This window comes from Lissotriton vulgaris, chromosome 3_1 (genome assembly GCF_964263255.1).
Source record: "Lissotriton vulgaris chromosome 3_1, aLisVul1.2, whole genome shotgun sequence".
Taxonomy (NCBI): domain Eukaryota; kingdom Metazoa; phylum Chordata; class Amphibia; order Caudata; family Salamandridae; genus Lissotriton; species Lissotriton vulgaris.
In genome coordinates this window covers 709,564,394-709,587,481 of record NC_141689.1, presented here as the reverse complement: position 1 = coordinate 709,587,481, position 23,088 = coordinate 709,564,394, and the positions used below count along the sequence as shown (strand labels likewise).

The following is a 23,088-nucleotide window of genomic DNA, read 5'->3' as shown; positions in this document are numbered from 1 at the left end:
ATTCCTCCATAGGTTAATCTTTCCCTGGACTTCTCAAACTAAAATGATACCTTTCGAATATCTCGCTCACCCTTGGCAAATAATGCAAGTCCAGTTTAGTAATAGCAAATGTGTACTCATTTAGATCTCTCATCTCATTTGGTTTTAGCTCTGGTAAATTTTCTAAGACTTCTTGTCCTTCCGCTTCCAAACAGTGTAATAAAAGAGTATACTTTTTTTTCAGAACTCAGATTTGTGCCACAAACTCATGAGTAATTGCCAAATTCTTATTTCCATTTACTCCATTTGAGAAAAGGGTTCTTATATTGTTGAACCTGTTTGTGGCATTTGACACAGTGGATCAGTATACTCTGATTCACTGTTTGGATGCAATTCGTATTAAAAATCTTGTCTTAAGCTAGTCACCTCCTTCCTGTCAGACAGGCAGGTCTTGACTGACATCACTGATGCCATCAATGTTGAATTATAGATAGAAAGAAACATAGAGAAAGCAAGAGGAGTTGGCAGCAGTGATTTTGAAGCTGTGTGATACTCATTTTCTCTCCCTACCACCTTTGTCTTGTGGATTACTGCCTAGTCAGTGCACAAACACGTCTCCGGCACTTGTGGCCAACCTTGGATCTGCCCCTTCTCTGCCAGTGGTGGAAGCCCCTGTCATTGGGAAACACCCACTCACCCTTGCTTACACTTCCCTGCGCGCTGGGACTTGTGCACTGGCAGCACAGTAGTTTTATCACAGGTTCCACTTCAGCAACCTCTTTGGACAATTGGACGGTGTAATATCATAATAGTATCGTTGGAGAAACTCCACTGATAAAACAGCTGGATGAGAAAAACGTGCGCAAGCTTTGGGGAGCGGAGAATGTGGGGTAACAGCCAGAGCAGCCAGTCTCAGAACTAGGGAACCGTTTCAGTCTCGGTGCCGGCTCCACATCCTGTGATTCTGGGCAAATCTCTTAATCTCCCTGTGCCTAAATAAATGTATGTGTCCGTTAGTAATGTAGGTGGTGCTCATGGAAAGCGCTTCACTACCTTCGGATCGAGATTGCGCTATATACAACTGCACAAAAAATTATATATGGTACAGACACTGCCTTTATTTCACTATAATACGCAGATGTATGAATTAAGCTACCACAACTGCTCCCTCCCTGAAGGAGGTCAGATTAAACCAGAAACAGCGTGGATGGAGGCGTGGCTTGGACGGCAATGCAGGCAGACACCTAAGTCCGGGACCTCCGTCACCCTGAACCCTGAACCAAAGAACGGCGAAAAAAACCGCGAAACTGCAGGGGAAACAGGCCACAAAAGAAGCAAAGGAGCAAAGGAAGTGGGAAACATCGGAGCAGAGGAAGGGGATAGAAGCAGAGCCCACAAATAAAAGAAGCAGGAAACAACCAGCCAAAGTGTGAGGAGCGCTGTGAACCCAAAATGGCTGCACATAACAGAGGAGCAGACCAATAACGCCGAGCTCACCGCAAGTACGAGCGCATGCCAGCGCAGGGAGCGAGCATATGCAAGAGCAGGAGCGGAGGTCTGATCGCAGAGTTTTGACAGAGCGAACCCTATACAGCCGGTAAGACCGGGCAAAGCGGATCGGCAAGAGAAACGAAACCGAAACTAACCTACCACAACCCTGGTAGCGGCCATTTTGTGGAGTAGGAAGGCGGGGCCAACAAACAAGGGGAAAGAGGCAAAGCCTCACCAGGCAGAAACTACAGCCTCAGAGTGCCTACTATGCACCCCCCCCAGCAGAGAAGTAAGCCAAACTCACCGCAGGCACGAGCGCAAACCAGCGCAGGGAGCGAGCATATGCAAGAGCAACCAGCCAAGTGTGAGGAGTGCTGAGAACCCAAAATGGCGGCACATAACGGAGGAGCAGAGTAATAACGCCGAACTCACTGCAAGTACGAGCGCAAGCCAGCGCAGGGAGCAGCCGCGGTGCGTCCATTGGGGCGTAGGGGCGTAGCCCCACTAAGCCACATGGACGCACCGTGGTATCTTTGGCAATAACTACCTCTGTGTTTATTAGCGCTACCGGCCGGGAATCCGCCGGGAGTGGGACACACCCGACTCAATCGGGAGTGCGCAGGGGGTGGGGCTGGCTGTGCTGCTGCAGCTTGAGTGACAGTCCACACTCAGCTGCAGCAGTACTGCGCATGACAAGGTGAGGTGCCACCTTGCCCGAGCATGCGCGCTAGACTTTCCCCATAGAGAGGGGTGCTGCTTCTTACAGGCGCCGCCGCTGAAAACCCGTTGAAAAAGGGCGAGTAGTAAATATGCCCCCCTAGCCAATCATGGCGCCACATGAGGCGCCAGGATTGGCTAGTCCACCGCTCGAAAGGTGCCCGGAAGTTGCTTGCCACATCGAGCCCGGCCCTGGCATCGACCCGCGTCAGTGATGTGCTCGCACCAGCACCTCTTGGTGGGACGTGTTGCCCTGTTATCTAGTCTCTCCGGCCAAGCCTGCCTGCCTCTGTTGATCCTGCCAGGTCGTGTTTATCAGTAGGGCCATATTTGTTCACCGTAGTTTCCAGTACCCCCTTCATCATGCAGTCGGAAGGCCGGTCGGGTCGTCTCCCTCGAGCACACGGTTCCGAACTGGGTAAGACAAGTGACCGTTATTTTTTAAATTAAATTGTTTTATGACATATGAAGGTTCAGGACACATACTTTCATGGGTGCACTTACGACTGTGCGAGGCAGTTCTGGGGATGGCCGATCCCCTTTTGAGCAGGTCCTCAGTTACAAATGAGAACTACATGCACTTTTATCGTACAATAGCATTCCGCTTGAAATTAAAGGCAGCAGCCTTCCTCTTGAACTTGAAGTTATGTAACGTGAACAGAAAGTCATTTAATAAAATAAAATTTGAACATGAACTTGGCTCTCGGTTGCAGTGGCATTCGCAGGTTAGGGGCATTCGCAGGCTATTACTTTAACATAAATTCATTTAATCAATAAAAAAATTAAAAAGCGACATAGCATTACACTTGCACTTAAAAAGCATGGATCTTGGTTGCAGGGGCATTCTATCTCGCTAGTGACAGGCCGTGATATTCCTAATATGTGTGCATGGCCTGGGGGAAATTATTAATAAATAGAAATGCAGGGGGATAAGTGAAAGGCGTGTAAAATACACGGATAGCGCTGACGACTTTGGTGCTGGGAACCAAGGCTCGAGACTCGCCTGAGCCACATAAACAAACAAAAAAATTACAAGTGCATTAAAAAACGACACTTACAAATGCTCCATCCATTCATCCACGCACCATTTCATTCATCCATCCTCCCACCAATCCGCCATTCATCCAGCCTTTCACCCGTCCAATCATACACCCTTCATCCATCCACCCATCATTCATCCCCGCCTTCCATCATTCAGCCATCATCCAGCCATCGTCCATGCACCCATTGATGGACATCACGAAGCAGCTTTATTAATAATTATACAGCTTACAATAATGACTGTTAATGAATTTTTCATGTGCACGTGTGCCGAATAGCTTTCATTCAGTCCCTCAATTGTTCTTTTTGCATGAAGCAATGCAGACAGCAAACATGGTTGCTCCTGTCCCAGCCTAAAAAACAGGCCACCACTAGCAGTAAAACGGACCCCCACCCTGCCAGTCCAGCAGAAAAAAAACAGCAACCTGGTAGGGCCTAAGCCTGGACCCATTACCGCTCACAAATCAGAACCTCTGAAAGCTTGAGCGTCAGAAACTCATTTCCTCTAGGAGAGCTGCTCTTGCAATAACCGGTATGGTTAATGCACAGCATTAATTTTATTAAACAGATTACATACAAAGGCAACAGGGGGATAAGTGAAAGGCGTGTAAAATGCCGGACCTGCAAAGCGAGAGAGGAGGTGGCAACACGGATACCGCTGCCGACTTTGGTGCTGGGAACCAAGGCTCGAGACTCGCCTGAGCCACATAACAAAAAAAATTACAAGTGAATCAAAAAACGACACTTACAAATGCTTCTTTTTTATATGTCGCATATATGATTGCCAGCTGTTGATTCGGATTATACCCCATGACACCGTTGGGTAGATGCTGGATGGGTGGATGGATGCATAATGGGTGGGTGGATGCAGGATGGGTGGATGAATGGGTGGATGGATGCATGATGGGTGGGTGGATGGATGCATGCGTGGATGCAGGATTGGTGGATTAATGGGTGGATGGATTCATGATGGGTGGGTGGATGGATGCATGGGTGGATGCAGGATGGATGCATGATGGGTGGGTGGATGGAAGCATGGGTGGATGGAAGCATGGGTGGATGCAGGATGATGGATGCATGATGGGTGGGTGGATGGATGCATGGGTGGATGCAGGATGGGTGGATGGATGCATGATGGGTGGGTGGATGAATGCATGGGTGGATGCAGGATGATGGGTGCATGATGGGTGGGTGGATGGATGCATGGGTGGATGCAGGATGATGGATGCAGGATGGGTGGGTGGATGAATGCATGGGTGGATGCAGGATGATAGATGCATGATGGGTGGTTGGATGGATGCATGGGTGGATGCAGGATGATGGATGCAGGATGGGTGGGTGGATGAATGCATGGGTGGATGCAGGATGATCGAGTGGATGGATGCATGGGTGGATGCAGGATGATGGATGCAGGATGATCACTTACTTATAAGAAACCACCACACCTTTGACACATTGAGGTGACTGGCACATCATCATCATTCATTAGGAGTACGTACATAAAAGGGCTTTTGGTCCATTCTCTTCATTCATAGATCTGTGCAGCAGTCATTCACAAATTGCGTCTGCCCACTTCCGCACACAGCATGGAGCAAGGATCAGTCCATTTTATTCCCTTATCCAATGACTGCCCTGTGCTGTGAGTGGAGACAGTTTGCCTGATATATATACACACCTGCCTAAGAAGAAGCTCACTTCAGTACCAGGGATGGTGAGCTGATAATTTACTTTTTCAATATTTTGTCCTTTTCGACTAGCCTCTTACTGTTTTTTATTCATCCATATGGTTTTAAACTTTGTCTTAAGGTTACAGTAGTTCAGAGCCAATAATGCCTATTCTCTGTGCCAATAAGAAGCGCATTTCCCTGTGACACACATTTAAACTAAACTGGATTTCTATGTGTTCTATGTACACTTACCTCCTAGGAAAGGCCAATACTGTTCTATCACAGTTGTATTTGATTGCAATTTTTTTTATTTTAAATTGTTATTGCATACATGTTATGCCATGCTTAGGTGGCATTTTTTTATTTTTTGTAGCATGCCCTCGCAATAATAGAGAATTAATAATTTCACCATTTTGCTGAGGTCAGGCTTATGTGCTTCACGCATTTACAACAATGAAGCATTGCATCAAGTTTTAAAAAGTGTTCATTTTATTTGTTTCATTGTATGATGTATTCTCAAGGGTGCTGCACTCCTGAATGCATTTATTTACCAAACAGAAAGTGTAATGTCCGAGTGGGGGCTGTTTGCCGTCTGTTCTTGGCTCTGCTTTTGTCACCTGTGAGGCCAGGGATCGCTAAAGATGTGCTATTGGTTGCATGAGGCAAGCCAGCTGCGAGACCTGACAACCCTCCAAGCTCAGCACGTTAGAGCAAAACACAAAGGCAGGAGCCAGTAGGAGCGCACAGAGAGGACTATACAAGTCCCTCATATGCTTCAATGCATGCACTCGACTGGCGGTGGAATGACACACCCAAGTAGTCAACAGTATGGTATAGTGGGCTGTTCAACAGTACATCGCAGGTAAAGACATCGTATGCCTTTACCACATATTTTTTACCATGCATGTTTTTACCATGAACATGCTTTTACAACGCAGGCTATTACCATGCATTGCTTTTATATATCAAAACAATGTTTTTGTGGGGGGAGACCCCCACACCCTCAACTCCGTGGTAAAGGCATGCGTTGTAAAGGCATGCATGTGGTAAAAATGTGTGTGCTAAAAAATGAGTGGTAAAGGCACAACAAGGTAAAGACTTTGTTGGAAAGGTAGTTTGCCGGTATGATGTAGGTGAGAGATAATTACTCCACTGGCCCGAGCTGAGTCATGACTCATGATTCAATTCAATTTCAATGAAAATGTATTTAGTCAATTTTAATCTATGCTTATTCACAGAAATTAAAAGTAGTCTGAGGCCAATTGCCTTGTCCACAAAGAGAATGTCAAGCAGTACACTCATTGCAGGTATTCAAGTCAAAACAGGATTCTTTTAAAAATAAAGACTTTAAAATTTTCCAGCACAAAGTTAAAACATTGCATTAGACAATTCATGAGTGTATGAAAGTGTGTGTATTTGGAATTAAAAATACACTTGCGTTTCACTACATTTGCTGTAATCCGTGCCAAAATACCTGCTCTGTAGCCGGTACCTTTGGCCACAGTAAATGATGTGATGCATTGTCAACAGGCATAGCATGTCCATTGTGGTACTTACGTCACAGATTTTAGAACGGAGGGCTTTACAGCACATTGTAATGTACCCTATGGAATCTTCCACTACAGCGCATAGCCATACAAATCATTGTTTTACACTACAAAGTAGAGCAACTATTGTTTCCGTGCAGCTGCTTACGTTTTAACCAAATGTATTACCCCATCTGGTGTGTTTTATGGCAGCGAAAAATCTCTTTCTTATACCACATAGACTCTTTTAATTTAATTAGCGTCAAACTGTGTCTAAAATATGTTCAGGCGTATCCTTGTAGGCTGTTTTCGGTTAGAAGTTGAGAGAGGATGTGGCGTAAGAGCCAGAGCTACCGACTTTGCAAGGGGGAACCAAGGTTCAATTCTCGACCTTGGCTCAACCTCATGCCATTCTGGGTACACCACTTAATAAATCTCTCCGCGCCTATCAAAAATGAATTTGTTTGTCTGTAATGTAAAACTCTCCAATACCTTCGGGAAGAGTTCGCTTTGTACAAAACTGCAAAAGTAATCTGTCTTGCCCGTTTTTTGTTTGTTTTTAGAACAAAAGCTTTATTGTATAACCTTAATCTATAGACACGCCCCAGTGCTAGCAGTATGTCGACACTGGGTGTGATATGTCATGTGTGCCACATGTCGCTGTCCTGATGAATAACACAGAAACACTAATGTGTGGCCTTGTCACCAGGACTGAGGGCACACCCGATCTGTTTTTCTCCAGCTGTCCGATTCGACGTGGCACGCGTTCCGTTTACTAACATGAACTGCTGCTGAATAGAAATAGGGAACTTGGTGCCTGGGGGTCTGTTGGTCTGTGTGCCTGGGAGTCTGTTTTTCTGTGTGCCTGGGGGTCTGTTTCTCTGTGTGCATGGGGGTCTATTGTTCTGTGTGCATGGGGGTATGTTGTTCTGTCGGCCTGGGGGTCTGTTGTTCTGTGTGTATGGGGGTGTGTTGTTCTGTGTGTGTGGGGGGGGGTCTGTTGTTCTGTGTGTGGGGGGTCTGCTCTGTGTTCCTGGGGGTCTCTTGTTCTGTTTTCCTGGGGGTCTCTTTTTCTGTGTTCCTGGGGGTCTCTTTTTCTGTGTTCCTGGGGGTCTCTTTTTCTGTGTTCCTGGGGGTCTCTTGTTCTGTGTGCCTGGGGCGGTCTGTTGTTCTGTGTGCCTGGGGGCCGGTTGGTCTGTGTGCCTAGGGTGGTCTGTTGTTCTGTGTACCAGGGGGCCGGTTGTTCTGTGTGCCAGGGGGCTGGTTATTCTGTGTCCCTGGGGTGGGCTGTTGTTCTGTGTGCATGGGGGTCTGTTGTTCTGTGTGCCTGGGGGTCTGTTGTTCTGTGTGCCTGGGGGTCTGTTGTGCTGTGTGCCTGGGGGTCTGTTGTTCTGTGTGCCTGGGGGTCTGTTGTTCTGTGTGTCTGGGGGGGGGTCTGTTGTTCTGTGTGCATGGGGGTCTGTTGTTCTGTGTGTGGGGGGGGTCTCTTGTTCTGTTTGCCTGGGGTCTGTTGTTCTGTCGGCATGGGGGACTGCCCAATGTTATGTATGCATGTGGTACTGTAGGTGTGTTAGTCTGAGAGTGCATGGATGTTTACATGCATGTATCATCTATGTCGAGTCAACATGTGCTTGGATGGTGTGTATCTGTATTTACTATAAAAGTCAAACACATTCGCTTTGCCAATATTTGGATTTCATCTCACTTCAAAAGCAAATTTAAAGTCTAATTTTACGCCCACTTTACCTCTCAGCCTTGGTCATGGTTCCTCTAGAGAGATAACGGATGCAGAAATCTGACATTAATAGAAACAGAGTGGCTGGCTTTTATCTGGTAGAAATGCTATCCCCAAGGCCTGTAAGTATGAGTTTTTATGAAATTGCATTTCTGCATGCTGCCTAGCTGCATGGAGGAGGTTAATATTGTTGTGTAGATATCTCAGTGCACAGGAGGCTGTGGCAAATTACTCAGGACATAAATACAGTGGGGATTTCATTGCATTGATTGTAATTCTTTTCCCAAACACATGTAAACTCAAACCTACTCACACATGCAAACAGCCAAAAACACCAGCACATGTAAACTCAACCATACTCACACATGCACACAGCCACAAACACCAGAGACCAACAAGCAGACAACCACATCCACTCACTTATTCTGATAATGGGAAGTTCCAGGCTCAAGCATGCATACCGGAGGGCCCTAGAACAGGTGAGGTGCCAAAGATATAAAGACAACACTCCTAGCATTACAGAGTAAAGCTCATTCTCTTTCCGTTTTTTCAAAGCTGTTCCGCTTAGAAAAGGGTCAGTTCCTCTTGAGCATTCCACAAGAGTGACTCGCAGAGTAGCTACAGAAGAGTCACGTGCTGCTTCCTGGGTGTATAGGCCTATGGGGAAGGCATATAAGTCATCAGTCATTGCTTCATAGGTTCCTCGCACTGACCGTGTGTAGGACCTGTATAATTTGATCATTGAATAGTCATATTGTATGGCTAAGCAGACCTTGAAGTTTCTGTTTTTTTATTTTTTGAGTTTTATATAGCGCGAACTAGACCTGAGACATCGGGTATCAGAGCGCTTTACATGAGCACCAGTTTCGTTATAGATGAACACCTTCATTTTTTTATTGGTAGGCACGGGGAGATTGTTATTTGCCCTGAATCACAGGATGTAGAGTGTTGTTGCTGAGAGTCTAACCAGGTTACCCAGCTTCGAAGCCGACCGCTCTAGCCGTAAGGCTACATCCTCTCCCCATGATTGTTGATTGTAGTCAATTGGTCACAATTATGCAGCTCTCCTGTACGGATCACTCATAGTGTTCTATTTACTTAATAAAAAATGTTTGGGGAAAACAACAAAAATGTTTGCCCATATAACGTTATTTTGTATTGCATGTTCTTTAAATGCCATTGTCGACATCCGCCATGCCGCTGTGCTTTTTCCTTGAAGCACATGTCTTTTCAATGCCATCTGAAATTCCTGCAGAGATTGGATGGGCCACATATTGGGTGATGTGGAGTTTCAGTGTAGAAGGACTGAGATGTAAAAGTCCCAGAACTAGGAGGCAAACATGGTGGCTTTGGTGTTGTTTGAAGGTTGTGATTGGTGGATCTAAGGTTCTGATCTGGTGTGTAGTATGGTAGAGTGTCAGAGAGTAGGATGAATGCCATGTCATTTGCTGATTTGTATGTCCATGTAAGTGGTTTGAATACGGTCCTGTTCTTGAAAGTGAGCCAGCTGGCCTGGTGATAGGATTCAGTCTGAGCATAATAGGACGGAATGTATGAAGCTCTGTGGTTATACTGAATAAGCAGCTACCTATGTTATGCCATCTATTAATGTAATAACTGCACTTTCACAATTGCTTTATTAACCTTCCTGCTTTCTCAAATTTGCCTGAAAATGCACGATTTTTCTTCTTTTTTTTCAAAATTTTTTTGGGGGGGGGGGGGGTTATCCCCCCAAAGCCCCCTTTTGCGGTTCGGGCTCGCTCGCTGCGCTCGCTTGCTACGGTGCTGTATGCAAATCACTTTGCGCCCCACCACTTTCAAATGTCACCCACCGCCCCTGGCAGGGAGCAAGCATATGCAAGAGAAGCAGTGGAGGTCTGGTCACGGAGTTTTGACAGAGCGAAGCCTATACAGCCTGTAAGACCGCGCAAAAGCGTATCGGCAAGAGAAACGAAACTGAAACTAATTTACTACAACCCTGGTAGCGGCCATTTTGGGGAGTAGGAAGGCGGGGCCAAACAAACAAGCGGAAAGAGGCAACTCCTCACCAAATGCCCACTGTGCACCGCCTCCACCAGGCAGTGTGAGCCGATCCTCAAGAGCTGACTGCCCACCACACCTCAACTGGCAGTGCACCGATCAGACGGAGAGGACGCAAGGCACACCCTGCAAGAGGAGAGCGGTCCCCGAGTGCTACAAACAGGCATCGTGAAGGCACAAACATAATCTCGAGGCCAGGCCAAAGAAGCACGGACCCAACCACGGCAAAGCCAGCGGTGAGTATGTTCGCAACTGACATACTGTAATAAGCATTGTTCGACGAAGGGCGCAACAAGTGAAACCGTAACTGGGTACAGCCAGCACAGCCATCGTACGGACTAACAGAACGGAGCAAGCAGGAAGACGCTCCCTACAAACACAGAAGGGCACGCTGAACTAGGCAGAGCAGCCGCCACAAACACAGGGGGGTACTACACCGCAAGCAAACCACCTGAACGGCACATCAGCCCCTTTGGGCTCCATCCCCCGTCGCAGCGGAGAAACAAGGAAGCGAACAGCGACGGAAGAGATCCCTTGGCGCTAGCACTACCCAGCCACACAACCACACGAGTACAACCAAGGCCACCATTGGAGTGAGCGACAGATAACCCAAGGATACCAGCCGCAAAATCGAGGAATGTACAGAAAAAGAACCTAGCATCAAACACCAAAGCAGCACAGTACCTGCAAAGAAACGAGCTGGCTTTCGCAAGGACGAGGACGATAAGGCGGCCAAGCAGATTCAGACTGGACAGCACACTCACAAGCAAGTACACAGGAGCGCAAGCAACAACAAAGCTCACCCAGCAAGCCAACAGGAAGACGCTAGACTGAGCACCTACCTAGCAAGAAGGGGCTTTGACAACATGGCAGGTAGAGATGACAAAATCGCCAGCGACAACAAGAAAGTCAAAATAGATTCCACCGAATCCCCATCAAAGCTGAAAAACAACAATAATAACGAAATAACACTAGACACGCTCCTCAAAAAGATAAATGAGGGCAACGAACTTGCAAAAGCCAGAAAAAAACCATAGACAATATACAAATGAAACTCACAGCCATACGAGCCGATCAGAGCAAAATGAACGGCAGGATTGACGTGGCCGAAAAGAGGATACGCGATCTAGAAGATAACACATCCAGAACAAACAGAGACATGCATTACGTGGTAAAAACATCAAGTGATCTACAAAAGATGAATGAATGAATGAATAAAGTATTTAATAGGAGCGCACGGTGGCCAAGCGGCTTCCTGGCGCTGGGGACCTGATCAGAACTCAACCGAGGGGACCCAAGGAGATTAAGAAGGGAATGCCTGAGAAAAGAGGAAAGTTTTAAGAGCTTTGCGGAAGTGAGTGTAGATGGGGATGGAGCGGAAGAGGAAGACTGTTCCAGATGCTGGCGGAGCAAGACGACCGAAGCAGGAAGGGGAACATCTGACTCCTGGGTGTGCCAGAAGGCGAGGAGGACACAACCGGCTCATGCGCTGCACTACTAGAAGAACTACTACCAAAGCTGACTGGCTTAAAATTCAACAGTCGGTTATGGTGAAGTTGAGTATCCACCCAATCGCGCACTGTTCACTTGGCGCCCTGGCGCTTTCTGTAATATTATCTCTTTAAATAGTGTTTAAACCACACTTGTAATTCTTACCATTAGTTCATTTTATTTCATGCTTATATTTTTTTCATATAGGCTGTATTTTCTTTGTTCTGCTTTCACAATGTCTTATGATAACAAACTTATATTCACAGTGTTGTTTAACATCATGTTCATCAGCTTTTGCTTGGCAATTCTGTTAATATACATTCAAACAACATTTCTTGAGCGAGCCCAATGCATTTCGGCACTCAATTGTGCCTTCATCAGGGGAAGAATCTTTGCGGTTTGCGGGAATAGTTCAAATCGGCATACAGAATATTCACAGATTTAGAACGCCCGGAGCGAGTGAAGAAACCCAAGGCGGATTTTGACAAGAAACCAGCTTCACTACCATTGAAGAAGTGGAGTGGCCAAATTGGAGGACAGGATTTACACTTTACATAACACCAATAATCAGATTCTTCCCCTGATGAAGGCACACTTGAGTGCCGAAATGCGTTGGGCTCGCTCAAGAAATGTTGTTTAAATGTATATTAACAGAATTGCCAAGCAAAAGCTGATGAACATGATGTTAAACAACACTGTGAATATAAGTTTGTTATCATAAGACATTGTGAAAGCAGAACAAAGAAAATACAGCCTATATGAAAAAAATATAAGCATGAAATAAAATGAACTAATGGTAAGAATTACAAGTGTGGTTTAAACACTATTTAAAGAGATAATATTACAGAAAGGCCAGGGCGCCAAGTGAACAGTGCGCGATTGGGTGGATACTCAACTTCACCATAACCGACTTCTGAACTAGGTCTGACAAACCTTAAAACAATCCCAGCACCAGTGTACAAAAACGATTAATCACTGAATAATCCGGAGTGCTCCCACAACCCCCTCAAAATTCTTAAAATTCAACAGGCCTTTCGAGGTGGAAAAGGCGTACAGGATACCAGCCTTAAAACAACCGCTGGGGAAGGGCCCGAGGCCTATCATATGCAAACCACTGAGAGCAAGCCACACGGACGCCATTTTTGCCTTCACTAGGAAAGGCCAAAACGTGAGATGGAACGGTCAGAAGATCATCATAACACATGATTTCTCTAAGCTAACGGTAGAGACAAGGAAAGAATTACTGGCACTCAGGGACAGACTCCGGAAAGCAAATACAACTTTCAGCTTCGCCGGACCAGCCAGAATGCGAGTCACTGACAGGGGGGTTCAAAGATCTTTGACGAACCAGCAGAGCTGCGGAGATACCTACAAGGCCCAGACACCGAGGAAATGGAGGCACAGAGCCCAGGAGCAGCGAAAAGAAGAGCTTCATCAGATGGTTCCGAAGGGGGTCCAGAAGGACACTAGCAGAGACAATCCACCTCAACACAACGGAGCTACCTCAAGAAAACAACAGATCTACCTCAAGGAAACAGGCACGGAACTGCTTTTAAGCCATGACAATGTAGTTACCCCGCAAGCGGCACCAGAATCAACAAGTCACCCAGGCGAAGATTCTGCCGGATAACTCACGAAGAGGCCAGAACCACCGCATATCCTTTGCCACCAGGGATAAGATGTTTATAAGGGAAGGGCAGGAGGGGGAAAAGAGACTCTGGGATGACGGAGGGAGGGAGGACCCTTGCTGTCGCACGCCTATAGCACGATGACAGGGGGGAGGGGGGCGGGTGGCGTAGGGGCGGGGAGCCGCATAGCACAGTTAGATGCGCCTGATTGTCTTCACATACTTTCTATCTTTTCCCTTATCTTTTTCCTGTCCATCTCCCAGGGGGGGAGCCAAACAACCTACCAGACCAAGACCAACAGCGCACAGGGTGGTACGCAACTACACACGCCATAAGAGCTAGCGAAACAGACAAACCACCATGACTACACAAACACACACCCAGCCACTCTCGGATATCAAAGTGGTGTCTCTCAATGTAAAGGGCCTCAACCACCCCATAAAGCGCCGGAAGACCCTAGACTATCTAGCGGAGGTCAAAGGGGATATATACGTCCTCCAAGAGACCAGGGTCTCTGAAGAAGACGCGCAACGCCTCAAAGCGAAAATGGATAGGAGAGATAGTATGCTCACCAGCAGTGCACAAGAAGGGAGGGGTCATTACAATCATAAGCAAAAAAGCCAAACTCGCGATACAGGAATATAATGCAGACACAAACGGAAGGGTACTAATCACAAGCCTAAAAAGAGGTGAGGAGTCGATTCACGTAGCCAACATTTATGGGCCCAACTCGGCGGACAAAGCCTTGTGGGAGGGGGTGGAGAACAAACTGAGCAACATCCCCCAGGGTGAACTACTGATCTTAGCGGGGGACATGAACCAGACCATAGTTAATGCCACAGACAGACATCCACATAGAACCAACCACGGACCACAGGAACAGAGCAACCTCAAAAACCTCTGTGCCAAACTAGAGGTAGCAGACCCATGGAGACTCCCAACACCCAAGCGCAAGGGAATACACCTTTTACTCACACCCGCACAACTCATATAGCAGAATAGATTACATCCTCATGTCTGCCACTCACATACACCTCACCGACCGACGGAGATTGGCCCAATCACAATATCAGACCACGCACACATCACCCTCACGATCAGCGGCAAACACAATGAGAAGCCCAGCCGCAGCTGGCGACTAAACAGCAACATCCTAGAATACCCAGCCAACATAGCGGAAATAGAGGAAGTAATTAAAGAATACCTCGACTTTAATGACACGGCAGAGATAGACAAAGGGACCCTGTGGGAAGCACTGAAAGCGACAATAAGAGGCAAACTCCTAAACATTAAATCTAGAATGAACAAAAAAAGGAACGAAAAAATAACAGAGCTGGAGAAACCTGTGCTCGGCCAATAAAGCAGGGAAGGCTCTAGCAGGATACCTAAAAGCAAAGCAGAGACAACACTCCATAGCAGCAGTAACAGACAAAACACACAAAACACACACATCCAACAAACAAATCCTAGAGGTTTTCAAAGACTTCTACAAAGAACTATATACAGCTGACAAGGACCTAGCAATAGACGGAGGTGCGAGTCTGCTAGAGAAACTCAACCTTCCTAGGCTCACAGACCAGCAAAGATAAACATTAGAAGGAGTGATAACGGTAGCAGAAGTAGAAATGGCAATAAGCTCCCTAAAACCAAACAAAGCGCCTGGCCCTGACGGGTACAAGGCCGCATTCTACAAGCAATTCCAACACCTGCTGAAAGACACCATGGTCGAGGTGTTAAAGCTCCTTGCGCAAAAAGGCAGCATGACCGACTCAATGGACGACGCTAACATCATAGTCATTCCCAAGGACGGGAAAGACCCACAGTTCCCACAAAACTACCGCCCGATATCGCTCATCAATGTCGAATGCCAAAATAATGGCTGCAAGGCTAAACATGTTCCTGCCCCACCTCATCCACAAATCACAGGTAGGATACCTAACCTAAAAAATAGGCTCTCTCAGGATAACACAAGACTCCTATGTCATCTCATACACCGCACAGCCAATTGCCAAGAAAAAGCAGTCATGATCGCGCTAGACGCGGAAAAAGCCTTCGACAGGGTCTCATGGCCTTTCCTGGACCTGTGCATGGACAAATTCGGACTAGGAGCCAGATACCGAAGCATGGTGATGTCGCTATACAATAACCCCAAAGCCCGGGTAGTAGTCAACGGGGGCACATCAGAAATCTTCACCCTAGAGAGAGGTACAAGGCAAGGCTATCCACTCTCCCCAGGCCTATTTCTACTAGCTCTTGAACCACTCCTTGTCATGATCAGAGATAATAGGCGTTCAAGTCAGGGACAACACAGTTAAATTAGCGGCCTATGCGGATGACATTCTGATCACAACCAACAACCCCGAAACCTCAATAGCAGCACTAATGCTAACAATTGAGGAATACGCCGCAGTTTCAGGTTACAAATTAAACAGGGAAAAGTCTGAGTGCAAGCCCATGAACTGTCACACAACAAGTACAGTCCTGGGCACATCGGGACTAACGTGGCAAAATAAACCCCTAAAATACCTCGGCCTCCTCTTTGGCAGAGATTTAAGGTCGACCCTCGACCACAACGAAGAGGCCATCCTCAAGACAATCAAAGCGAAACTAGAGTCCTGGAGCCCCAAATTCATTAGCTGGTGGGGAAGAATAGAGTCCATCAAGATGATGATCACTCCCATGCTCAACTACATGCTCAGCATGCTGCCACTAACACTAACGGAGGACTTCCACAAGAAACACAATAAAACGATTAACACATTCTTGTGGAGTGGGAAGAAAGCCAGAATAAGCCTGCAAAAACTAAGATTAAGGAAAGAACTGGGGGGGGCTGAACATGACGAACTTCAGGGCCTTCCAAACAGCATGTCTGGCAAAACAAGGTATAGACTGGATCAACCCAACTCCAGACTACACACCAGTCTGGCTCGATTTAGAGAGAGACATCCTGGGAGGGGCCAACCCGGTAGCAGTACGCACAGCCAATAAGCATCCAGAGGCTAACACTAGGATTGCACTCCTAAAAGTAGACAAAGAAATGGAATGGAACATCAAAAGGTCAAAATGGGAGTCGATCTGGTATAACTCAAAAATAACGTACAGAGGTAGGACACTGGCAAACAAAGAGTGGTATGAGAGAAGTATCACAACACCTGCTCAGCTAGAAAAAGGATAATTCTCCGCTCACATTTGAAACGCTGAAAACCACCCACAGCCTCCCAAACATCGAATTCTACGTATTTCTTAAAATCAAAGCAGCCATAGCCAAAGCAAACCTCTCCAAAGAGACCCCCTCAATCATCAAATACACGCAAAACCTAAACAAGATAGGCCACCAAACAGTTCATCTGTATGCCCACAACAATATCACCAAAACCATGTCCTTCTGGGAAACAAGACACGACAGGACCTTCAGCGAGGAGGAGAAATCCAAGCTCTGGGTCTCAGCGTCCAAGAATAAAGTATCCCCTCAACTAGCGCAAACAAAGTTCTGGCTACTGCACAGAATGTTCTGGACGCCAGCCCGACTAGCTGCAGTAGGAGTCACAGAATCCGACAAATGCCGGAACTGCCATAAAGAGAAAGGGGATCTGACACACATCATATACGAATGCCCCACGGTCAAGGTCTTTTGGAGCAAAGTGTATAACTTCATCAACACAATAGTGGGAGGGAACATACAACGAGGCCTAGAAGGAATAGCCACAGCTTTTCTAGCCCCTGACCTAAAATCCAAGGAGGATAGGGAACTAGTGGACCTTCTGCTCACAGCAGCTGTCAAGACAATACTAGCGAACTGGAAGAACACTAGCGAAGCAACATTTAAGAGGTGGTTCAACTGGGTAACCTTTCTGAGAGGCGCAGACAACATCACTGCAAAACACTCAGCGAACCACACAGCCAACAGGGAAATGTGGGCCGCCCTAGACTCACACCTTGGAACACACAAACCCCCGTAGACCAACATCACTTCACTGGTATACACCCCCCCCCCCCTCATTTCTTTTCTTCTTCTTCTTTCTCGGCCAACAGTATTGAAAAAAAAAAAAACAAAAAAAAAAAAACAGCAAGGATGGAATAGATGAAAGAACACGGAGAGGCAGCCTTCAATACAGCTGACCCCTCTTTGTTTACCACATCATATTAAATTGTAGAACAATAAATTGGGTGTATTGCAATTCTACACAGACAATATGGTTACACACTTTGATAAAAGTATTTTCTTCTGGCAGCGGATCTCACTGGCTTTAGTAATCCACTCTAACTTTCAGTTCCTTCACCATCAGCCAATGGCTGCACGGCAAGTTAAACTCCGCTTTTGTCTCACCTTTTTATTTTATTCGCAACTGATTCTGGAAACTCTGGTTGAAAGATCCCGCTCAACAGGGTAAAAACTTGCATTGTTTCTAATTTGTTTGTATTTCTTCGCATCTGCAGAATGGTGTCGTTTTTGCACAGCAGGTAAAGATGAACAGCATATTTGAACATGCGGGTAGTGTCTACACAGGTCTCGAAGAGCAGAGGCTTGTTGACTCCTGAAAGGACTAGACGTCTGTTGATCTTTTACTCCACGTCTGCAGCGCTGGTGGTCACACTGATACTTTCTCTGCTTCCCCACTGTGAGACTCCTTTACCCCTTCGTGTCTATCTGACTGCTGTGGAAGTGACGTGCTAACCAGTGCCCAGAAGCCTTCAAGTATTGGCATACTTTTCAGCACCACTTGCATTCAGGTCAGCCTTAGAGGTCCAATATACAAGGATAAGGCAAGGGTGCACCGTCCTACTCTAACTTAAACAAATATGAAACATATTGCATTTCCAATACTTATATGCTTATGGACATTTCAAACAGATTTCTTTTCAGTCCACTCAAAACACCTTTGACCCCCTCACTCAACTAAAGGAGATAATTTTAACACGGAACAGTCTTCAGCTTGTCACAAACACATGACGTGTTTGAGTTGCTTAGATTCCCTTTTGAAGTAATTCATGTTTGTTCCCATATCTAGTTCCATGCAAGCAGGGCTAACTTGGGAGCTATCCGAGCCATTTTAAGGTCGGGCCTAGGGGCAGCGCGCATGCACTGCTCACTCTGCGAGACTGCTGTAGTAGACTATGGGAGAGAAGCCACGCCCACTCTCCACAAATATTTTTCATTGGCTTGTGTCATTGTCTTTTATAAATGCTGCCTTTGGAGTCGTTAATAGGCTTGTTAGTACCTCCTTGTTAGGGCCTTGTCTTCATTTGTATCCTCCCATGGCTACTGGGCCCTTCACTTCAGTTGTTACATGGGAACTGTTATTTAGTCTGTAAGCACTATTTCCTTTATTGAATTTCGGACAAGTGCTGCTTCAGCTGAAACTGCTTGTGTTTTTTTAAGCAGCAGGACCGCCCCGGAACACGGGTGCCAGGTTTCAATCACTTTAACCTGGCATTATCTCATGTTTGTTTCAAGCCCCCAAATAAAATGGATTTAGAAATGATTAGCGAATGATGTCATGTGAATTCCAGGTAGCACATCATTCTGGGCTAATGGGCTGAAGCAGACAACAGCACATCTGTGTTACATGTCATCTGTACTAAAGCCTACTTTATTAAAAATACCACAACCACCAATAATACCACCACCAGTACCTCCACCAATACCACCACCAGTACCAAAACCACCACCACCAATACCATCACCACCACCAATACAACCACCACCAACAACAAAACCACCACAGCCAATAAAACCACCACAGCCAATACAATCACCACAGCCAATACAATCACCACAGCCAATACAATCACCACAGCCAATACACTACCACCAGTACCATCAATATCTACCACCATCACCAATACTACTACTACCAATACTACCACCACCAATACACTACCATTATCACCACCACCATCACAAACACCACCACCATCACAAACACCACCACCAATACCACCACCACCAATACAACCACTACCACCACCAATACCACTACCACCACCACCAATACCCTCATAAATACCACCACCACCAATACCACATGACCAATACCACTACCACCACCACCAATACCACCACCACCACTACAACCACCACCACCACAATCAATCGGATGTACCATGTTACAATGCATACCGTTACAACTACCTACCATTACAACGCGACCATTACAACGCATACCATTACAACGCATAGCGCTTTGGGGTGCTGGATAGTGGTAAGTATAATTTACTATTCTAACTCCAGTCCCCGTGGACCCTAGGGAAGGTGTTGGATAGTAAATTATACTTATTCCCTATCCTATAGCGCCCCCCAGCGCAATGCGTTGTAATGGTATGCGTTGTAAAAGTCGCGTTGTAATGGTAGTGCGGAGTAACGAATGCGTTGTAACAGGTGCATACCCAATCAATCCAATACCACCAATACCAATACCTCCAGCAAAAACAACCTATCTGTCGCTATCTTACTTTCTATATATTCTGTGCAGCTCTCACAACTATCTACTAGCCATGCCACATAATTCCATTACACAAATATACTCCACCCCACAAAATTCCACCCCACACAATTCCACAACTAACAAGTCCAATACAACTTGCATGATTCCACTTCACACCACATATATCCACTACACTCCAAACCAAAACACATAGGTAAAAGACATTGTCATCTAGAACGCCAATTGCTCTGACTCTTGCAAATGCGAGACAGGTTGCATTGCAATTGCAAATGCTTGCTTCTCTCTATGATTGCCTAAGAGCTTCCTACCTGTGTTGAGGTGCCTGAGGCTAATTTTCTTCCTTGTCGCCTAAGTGTGGTGCTCCGTACAGATCATAAGACAGGATCCACGGCGAGAAGAGACTTTATCCCAGGCACCTGAGCCACCACCAACTAACAGTCTTCCTTCAATTGTCCTCCCACTACATTGCCTCATAATATTCTTATTGCTATTCTAACATTAGTGTACATAATAACATCACAGTTCAGCAATGTGCATAATATATGGCAGATAGCCCTATCAGAAGCCCTACGGTAATGTGAGGACCAATGACAGGCAGGTAGTATGGAAGAATAGGCAATCGGCCGTTGTGCTGCTCAGTCTTTCAGTTCTCCTGTGCAGGTGGATAGTGTATAGCTCCAGTCCGACCACACCTACTCTTCCATTCACTCCTCTGGACTTACCGGAACCAGGGGCTCCGCTTATCTCCTCTCCCGGGGGTACAGGGGTAGGACAACCTCCGGTCTGCAGCGGGGAGCGCTCTCCCAAATACAGGTTGCGGCTCCCGGGTATGTCCGGAGGGCTGTTCAGCCAGGGCACTTCGGGGGCAGGAAATGACCTTGCGCCCATATCCTCGGCCGCTTCACGTCCTCCCCGGTACCCCACTCCATCGAAGCCATCCGGCCGCCGCGGCTGCATCAGGAGGCCGGGCAGGCACTGCCAAGCGCAGAGAAAGCTGCTGCACAGAGCACGGACTAGTACGGAAGCAAACACAAACGCACTCTGACACTGACAAGCCCTCCCATGGAAATAGAAAAAGGACACCACTGGTACAGCTCACGCGCTCGATCTTTCTATGTAGCGAGAACGTCTGGCGGCCATATTGAATTGAAGTTTAAATTGTTGATGCAAGAAATCCTTGAAAATGTACGTTTCTTTGAAAAGTCGAAAACGTTGCAGTTCTCTGTATTATTAATAAACACTATTTATAATTGCTTGAAGTTAGTTGGCCACCTGATTTGCATTCCTTTGTTTTTGGTTGGTCGTTTGTAGTAGTGGGTCAATCAATCACGTTATTGAATGTCCATCTAATGGAATATGGATTACAGTAGAAGAGCTAGAATGTTGCTGTCGTTCTTATAGATACGTACTATAAAGAACTGGGGTGTTGCTGCATTCCACATTTGGAATGCATAGCTGCAAAGGTTTCAGATTGCTTATGTGTGACATTTTCATAATTTAAGTGTACTTATGAGTGACATTAAACGACTATGAGTGACACTTTCTTGCAAGCAAAAATCGAGAAATAAAGACGAGGGAACATATAAATATCAGAAATAACACCCATTTGAGCAACGAGAAACTCCAAGAAGATCTTAAAATTTCTGCAAAGTGTAGTAATTAGTCCAAGGAAGCAGAAGAAAGTTGGAAGTAGTTTATTCTGAGAAGACAGCTTAACAACCACCTCCAGCATAACACCAGTAGTAACTGACCAGCTAGTACAGATTAGAATGTTAAGCCAAGAATGTACAATAACAATTCTGAGAAGGAATGGTGCACTAAGATAGGATAACATGGGATACTACACACCTTCCCCCCTAAAAAAAATAAAAAAAACACAAAAAAAAAAAGAATTCAACAAAGCAAAGAAATTCAACATAAGTAATCATGTAGCTTTACAGGTAATTGCTTGACGCGAGAACTTTTCCTTTGCGCTGTGGAAGGAACAACACTGTGTTTGAGAGAAGCACTTAAGGAATCAGGAACACTTTCCAGAGCATTGGAATTATTGACAACACAATCATCAGAGGACGGGGAGGATTGAGGAAGCGAAACATATGCAGGAACACTGGGAACCGGACTTTCCGGTGCAAAGGTGTCAACCATGGCAGAATAAGAGGTGTCATCTTCAACTGTGGGATGACTAGGTACAGAGATAGGAGGACACAGGCTGTTATCTTCGAAGCTGGGGTTCTTGCATAGAGACACTCTCCTGAAATTCCATACCTTCCCCCCTTCAACACGAATAGCTTTAGAGAAAATTTCAGTCACCCTACAAGGATCAGACCATTTGTTCCATTTGTTCCCAACAGACCTACCCAACTTGACTCGTACAAAATCGCCAACTTTGATTTTAGTACTTTGTCTATTTAATGATAAAAAACTGTTTTTCATCTTCTCTTGATATTTCAAAACCCTGTCTTTGACTTCATTACAATCAAAAGAAGATTCAAATGGGAGTTTAGATTTTAACCACCAAGGGAGCAGCTTGGAACCAGGTTTCCTACCCCTGAGCATTTCAAAAGGAGATAGACCAGTGACGGAATTAGGAGAGGTACGGTAAGACAAAAGCATAGCACGTAAGGATTTCTTCCAATCAAGGTTACTCTTAATGGCCAATTGGATAGATTCTTTGACGACCTTGTTAAAGCGTTCTGTTTGACCATTGGCCTGAGGGTTATAGTTGGACACCCTCTTATGCACAATTCCACACCTAGCAAGAAAAGATTCAAATTCCCTACTCACAAATTGTGGCCCATTGTCAGACACAATTTCGGCTGGTATTCCTTCCTTGCAAAAAACTTCATCCAGAAACTGAATAACCTGTGTGGAACCAACCTTATCCACAACTTTAAGTTCAGGCCACTTAGAAAAATAGTCGATGAGCACTAAAGCAAAGACCTCCTTGTTGGGAGACAAAGATAAGGGACCAATAATGTCAATGCCTAATTTTTTCCAAGGACAAGCTACAAATTCAATAGGAGAAACACCCGTAGACAAAGGTTTGACAGTCTTGTCGCTTTTAGCACACGGGGAGCAGGAACTAACCCACTTATCCACCATCCTGTCAACCCCGGGCCACCAGTAGAATTCACGGATGCGCCTCTTGGTGCTGGACATGCCCATGTGGCCTTCATGTGCCATCGAAACAATTCTTTCTCTCAAAGTAAGGGGAGGAATAATTTTGTCACCTCTGATTAGAAAACCTTGGTCAAACATAAGTTCGTCCTGAATTTTAAAAAATGAGAGGATGTCACCGGAAAGATACCTTTCTTGAGGCCAACCATG

General features: G+C 46.0%; 1 protein-coding gene across 1 annotated transcript in view; it reads right to left on the bottom strand.

Annotated features, from left to right (window-relative positions):
• The window catches only part of SLC25A46 (solute carrier family 25 member 46), a 196,898-nt gene extending 176,089 nt beyond the window's left edge, over positions 1 to 20,809 (bottom strand). Inside the window, exon 1 of the mRNA XM_086961009.1 lies at positions 20,484 to 20,809. Coding sequence (XP_086817135.1) covers positions 20,484 to 20,718 — 235 coding nt within the window. The 5' untranslated portion in view covers positions 20,719 to 20,809. The remainder of the gene's footprint in view (positions 1 to 20,483) is intronic.
• Between the last annotated feature and the right edge of the window lie 2,279 nt (positions 20,810 to 23,088).